The 4,695-nt window shown below is 55.9% G+C and overlaps 1 protein-coding gene across 1 annotated transcript; it reads left to right on the forward strand.

The window, feature by feature from the left end:
• Positions 1-2,193: 2,193 nt before the first annotated feature.
• ASCL2 (achaete-scute family bHLH transcription factor 2) lies at positions 2,194-2,715 on the forward strand. The gene has a single exon (XM_054276257.1). The coding sequence runs from the start codon at positions 2,194-2,196 to the stop codon at positions 2,713-2,715; it is 522 nt and encodes a 173-aa protein (XP_054132232.1).
• Positions 2,716-4,695: the final 1,980 nt, after the last annotated feature.

A 4,695-nucleotide genomic window follows, 5' to 3' on the forward strand; every position in this document is an offset into this window, starting at 1 on the left:
AAATTAGAGATGAGGTAATAAAAGAACATCAGTATTACTCCACTGAAATGATGCTCCTACTGACTAAGCTACATCTGACAGCAAGCACAAGGGAAGCCCCTTGCTCCAGCCAGGGCAGTTTTGCAGATGCTGCAGACAAGTGCATGACATGGCCTGAGCTGAGCAAGCAACCTGTGCACTCCCAACAAGGCACAGGCTTGCACTGCTGGGATGGGAATCCACCAGGAAAAACGCTCCTGCCTGCACTGTGTGCCATGAGCTGCTCCTCTTGGGTCAAGTCCTTCAGGGAAGCTGTAGGGCTGCTTATTGCTTTGCCCCCAGGTCTGCAGCACAGCCAAGAATGTCTCGGGAACTGCTGGATTTGGGTGCTAGGGCTCCTGCATGTTTGACTACCAGAAAATCAAAGTGCTCACAGGATCCTTACTGTCAGGAATTTCAGCTCGGCTGCCTGTGACACTGCAGTGGGGCTGGTTCCTTCAAGCCACTGCCATTGCAACCAATCCCCAGGGAAAATATTTCTCTTTCAACATAGTGGAGCCTTGCTGCTCCCCAAATACCCCACACAGGTACAAAAAAAAAAGCCCCCTCTGTGTCACATCAAGGAATCATGGATAGGCTTTTTGAACTACCATTTTTGGCTCAGATACACCTGAGCACCAGCAGCAATGTGGTTCGGGGCAGCCAGGGGAATACAGACCCTTTGATATCCAAATCGTGCTGCAGAGCCTTGCTGGCACTGTCCATGTGATGACACATCCTCACCACCAAGTTGGTGCCAAAGACACCAGCTTGGAGCATTTTCCTGACATTGGGTTATGTTCGCCCCCCAAAAAGTGAAGCCCTGTAACTGAACTGCCTCACACCGTTGGATTTTTTTTTTTAAGGCTGAGTGGGAGCAAAGCCCTAAGGACAGCTCATCCTGAACTGTGAGAGTGGACACAGCGCCAGGGCAGTGGGTTCATGTAGCTCCCCCTCCATCCATCTCGTTTATTTAGCAGAACACTATGCAAGTTATTTCTTCCCACGAGCTCCCAGGACTCCAAGGGGACGCTCCTTTGTTCTCCCAGCTATCAGAACGCACCTCACCCTCCTGCTCTTCCCACCAGAGCTGGAAGAAAGGCTTTCTTGGTGGAGAGCCAAGGAGGATTGCCCAGCATGGCAGAGGGAAGCCGGACTGCAACCCCCGAGCTACAAAAACTTCGCATTTTCCTTCTTGCCCCCGTGCCTTTATCCTTGAAACTCCCATTGAAGCCCAAAAAGCCGGTCTGTGGAGAACGGCGTTGGTAAGAGGACCCACGCCATTACTATAAATCTTCGTTACTGTACATTTTTGTGGATGTACCAAAGCAGAGCCCCGGTGTGTCCCGTGTGTCTGTCAGGCAAGCACCGACCGGCGGCCAGGCGCGGCACTCTGCGCTCCGCAGGGAAAGCCAGCCCTGGGAGCAGCGGGGCTGCCGGGCCGCCGCCATCCGCACACCGGCACCGCGGGGTACCGGCCTGGGCAGGGGGGGGGCCTGCGGGCACCCTGAAGGGACCGGACCCGGGCCTCCGCCTCACCTGGGCCAGCGGGGAGCCCCGGCTGCTCCCGAGCGCCCGCCGTGAGGTGCGGGGGAGGCGGGGCGAGAGTGCGGCCCCACCCCCGAGTAATAATAAAAACTAAATTAAAATAAAATGTAAAAAAACTGCCCGAGCAGGGGCGGTGATTTGAGGGGAGGGTTGCAGCGGGGCCGCGGACGGCGGTGTGTGTGTGTGGGGGGGTGTTTGTGGGGGGCGGGGGGCGGCTGCCGGCTGCCGGCGTCGCCACGCGCCGGGCGCGCGCGGGGGCGGGTGCGCGCGCGGGGGAGGGCGCGGGCGGGGGCGCGGCGGCGGCGGGCGCGCGTGGCGCGGCGTGCGCGGCGCGTGCGGCCGGCGGGGGCCCGCGAGCGGCGGCGGCGGCGCGTTGATAAGGGGCCGGCCGGCAGCGGGACTCGCCGCAGAGGCGCGGAGCGGCGGCGGGAGAGCACGGGCATGGGGGTGAACTGCCCCGCGCTGCCCACCCCCGCCTCCTTTGCCTCGCTTTAAATCTAGTTTTGAGATTTTTTGATTTTTTTTTTTTTTTTTTTAGTTTTAAACTTTTGGTTGTTGGTTTGGTTTTTGTTGGGTTTTGTTGTTTTTGGGTTTTTTTCCGCCCGCCGCCACCGTGGCCGCCCGGCGATGAACGGCGGGGCTCTGCCGCCGCTGCCCCCCGCCGCAGCCCGCGGCCGCCGGCGGCCCGCCTCCCCCGAGCTGCTGCGCTGCAAGCGCCGCCTGGCCTTCGCCGCCCTGCCGGGCACCGGGGCGGCGGCGGCGGCCGCCGTGGCCCGTCGGAACGAGCGGGAGCGCAACCGCGTGCGGCTCGTCAACCTGGGCTTCGCCGCCCTCCGCCAGCACGTCCCCCACGGCGCGGCCAGCAAGAAGATGAGCAAGGTGGAGACCCTCCGCTCCGCCGTCGAGTACATCCGCGCCCTGCAGCGGCTCCTCGACGAGCACGACGCCGCCGCCTCTTTCCCCGACGGCCGCGGGCGGGTGCCCGTCGGAGAAGTTGGCGGCGGCGGCGGCTACTCCTCCGCTTCGCCCTCCTTCGCCTCCTCCGCGCCCGGCTCGCCGTGCTCCTCCGAGGAGAGCGGCTACGACGTGGCGCTGAGCCCCGAGGAGCGGGAGCTGCTCGACTTCACCAGCTGGCTGGGCAGCTACTGACACGGCGGGAGGTGAGGGGCTGCGCAGGGGACGGGGCGCCGCTTGCTGCCCCGGCGCCCGGGGGAGCGGGGCACGAACCCACCGCGCCTCTCCTCACGTCTCTCCGCTCAGCCCGCAGCGCATCGGCACCCGCGGTCCCGGCGGTGGAGGCATCCCTCGAAGGTACTGACCTCCAGCCCGGCGTGGCCCCGCTGGCTGCTCTTCTCGCCGGGTTCAGCCGTCGTCTTCTGGCTGTGGAAAGTGCAATGGGGTAGCTGACTGCGGGGTCCCGCTCCTTGCGCGGGGACAGCGGCTCCGCCTGCCCGCCGGAGTGCCGACCCACGGAGAGGATGCCCGAGCGAAGCTGCTTTCCCCCGCCGCTGCTGTCTGGTGTTGCTTTGGAGGGGTGGAAAAGGAAAAAAAAAAGACATTAGAAACACTTGATACTTCTTTATTTCTGTAGGGGGAGGGAATTTTTTATCATGTCAGATTCTATTTTATATGTAACTTGAACTGCCTATAGGGACATTGGTGTATGAAGACTTATTTTTGTACAACAAACCTTAGAGAAAAGGGATGACATGGTTCTATTTTTAGCAGGTCCTCTCCACTTGTTCTTGAACACTACCAGCTGGAATGTTGTGGGAACATACATGTTATAGATGCAAAAGTACTTGTTTGGTTTTTTTTTTTTTTAATTATTATTCTCTCCAAACACTTTGGTAAAATACTGTAAACTTGTGTTTTAACGTGATGTCTGAGTTTGCCTGTGTGAAGGTTCACCTCTCTGAAAACTGAAGTTTTTTTAAAAAAATGTATTGAAGGCATTTTTGTATGCACTTGCTAGGGTTTCGTATGTTGTACATATGCAGTTTTTAAGAGAGTATAATATTTTATGTAAATGGACTTTATAAATAAAAATCTATTTATAAATGGCTTCAGGACTGTAAGATGTATGTGTGTATTTGCCAGAATTGCCCAAGGTGACTTAACCATGGCCTGAAGGGGTGGGAGAGGGGAGTAAGGAGCAGTACAGCAGAGAGGCAGTTCTCCACGTGCCGAAAGGAATAAGGAGCAGCATAGCATAATCTCCAGGTTTACTTTTTTCCCCCATTCAAGTTGTATAAATTCAGCTCTTGGAGCAGGTCCTGCCGGGAAGATGTGGGGAGCTGCAGATGTGCGTAGGAGACAAGGCAGGTTCGGTGCTGCTAACCCCTGTCCTGAACATGCAGAAAGTGCAGCTGCAGGAGGCTGTGTTCTCCCTGCCTGGGATGCTGGGAGACTCATGGGAAGGTAAAGAGGAAGTGGGTATCTGAAGTTTGTTTGTCCTGGCAGCAGCAGTTTGTTTGTCCTCCTGTCCTCTCAGGAGGAAGGTTGGGGTGCCTTTATTCAGGGAAGCAGCACCTCTGAGAAGTGTTGTCCTTTAAAAACCACCCATAACCGCAGTGTCCCACCTTGTCCTACTCTAGCCTGAGCTGCGTGTACAGAGTCTTTATCTAAAGGCAATAAGCAAATGTGAATCACTCCTTGGAAATTATAGGCAGACTCATAAGCTCTGTCCATTACTTTTGGGCTCATACTGAAGACCTGCTTCAGGGCAGGTGAGCCAGAGGTAAAAACTGTGGGTAAGAATGCTGTGAAATAAAACACAGGGCTGATGGCATGAAAAACTATGGCAGAGACTGTGAATTCCCTTAGAGAGCTCTAGTGAATGTTAGGAGTTGAATGGAGCAAAATGGGCTGGCCTGTAGAATATGCTGAACGAACACAAAGCAGAAATGGTTATTAAAATTGACCTACTTTACAGGGACCCTCTGTGTAATCTCTGCTGCCTTATTACTGTGAAGGTAAAATTTTTCAGGAGTGTCACTCAGCAATTCCAGATTCACTAATTGCAGTGGATGCTCTGTAATCCAGATCTGTAAGAGTATTCCACATACATGATTCCATTTGAAGAAGAAACAAAAACCTCCAAAACAAGCCATGGGAAAATGAAGGCTC

Source organism: Melozone crissalis, unplaced genomic scaffold (assembly GCF_028551555.1).
Source record: "Melozone crissalis strain CALT ecotype California unplaced genomic scaffold, PUWL_Pcris_2 ptg000018l_1, whole genome shotgun sequence".
In the NCBI taxonomy this organism is placed as follows: domain Eukaryota; kingdom Metazoa; phylum Chordata; class Aves; order Passeriformes; family Passerellidae; genus Melozone; species Melozone crissalis.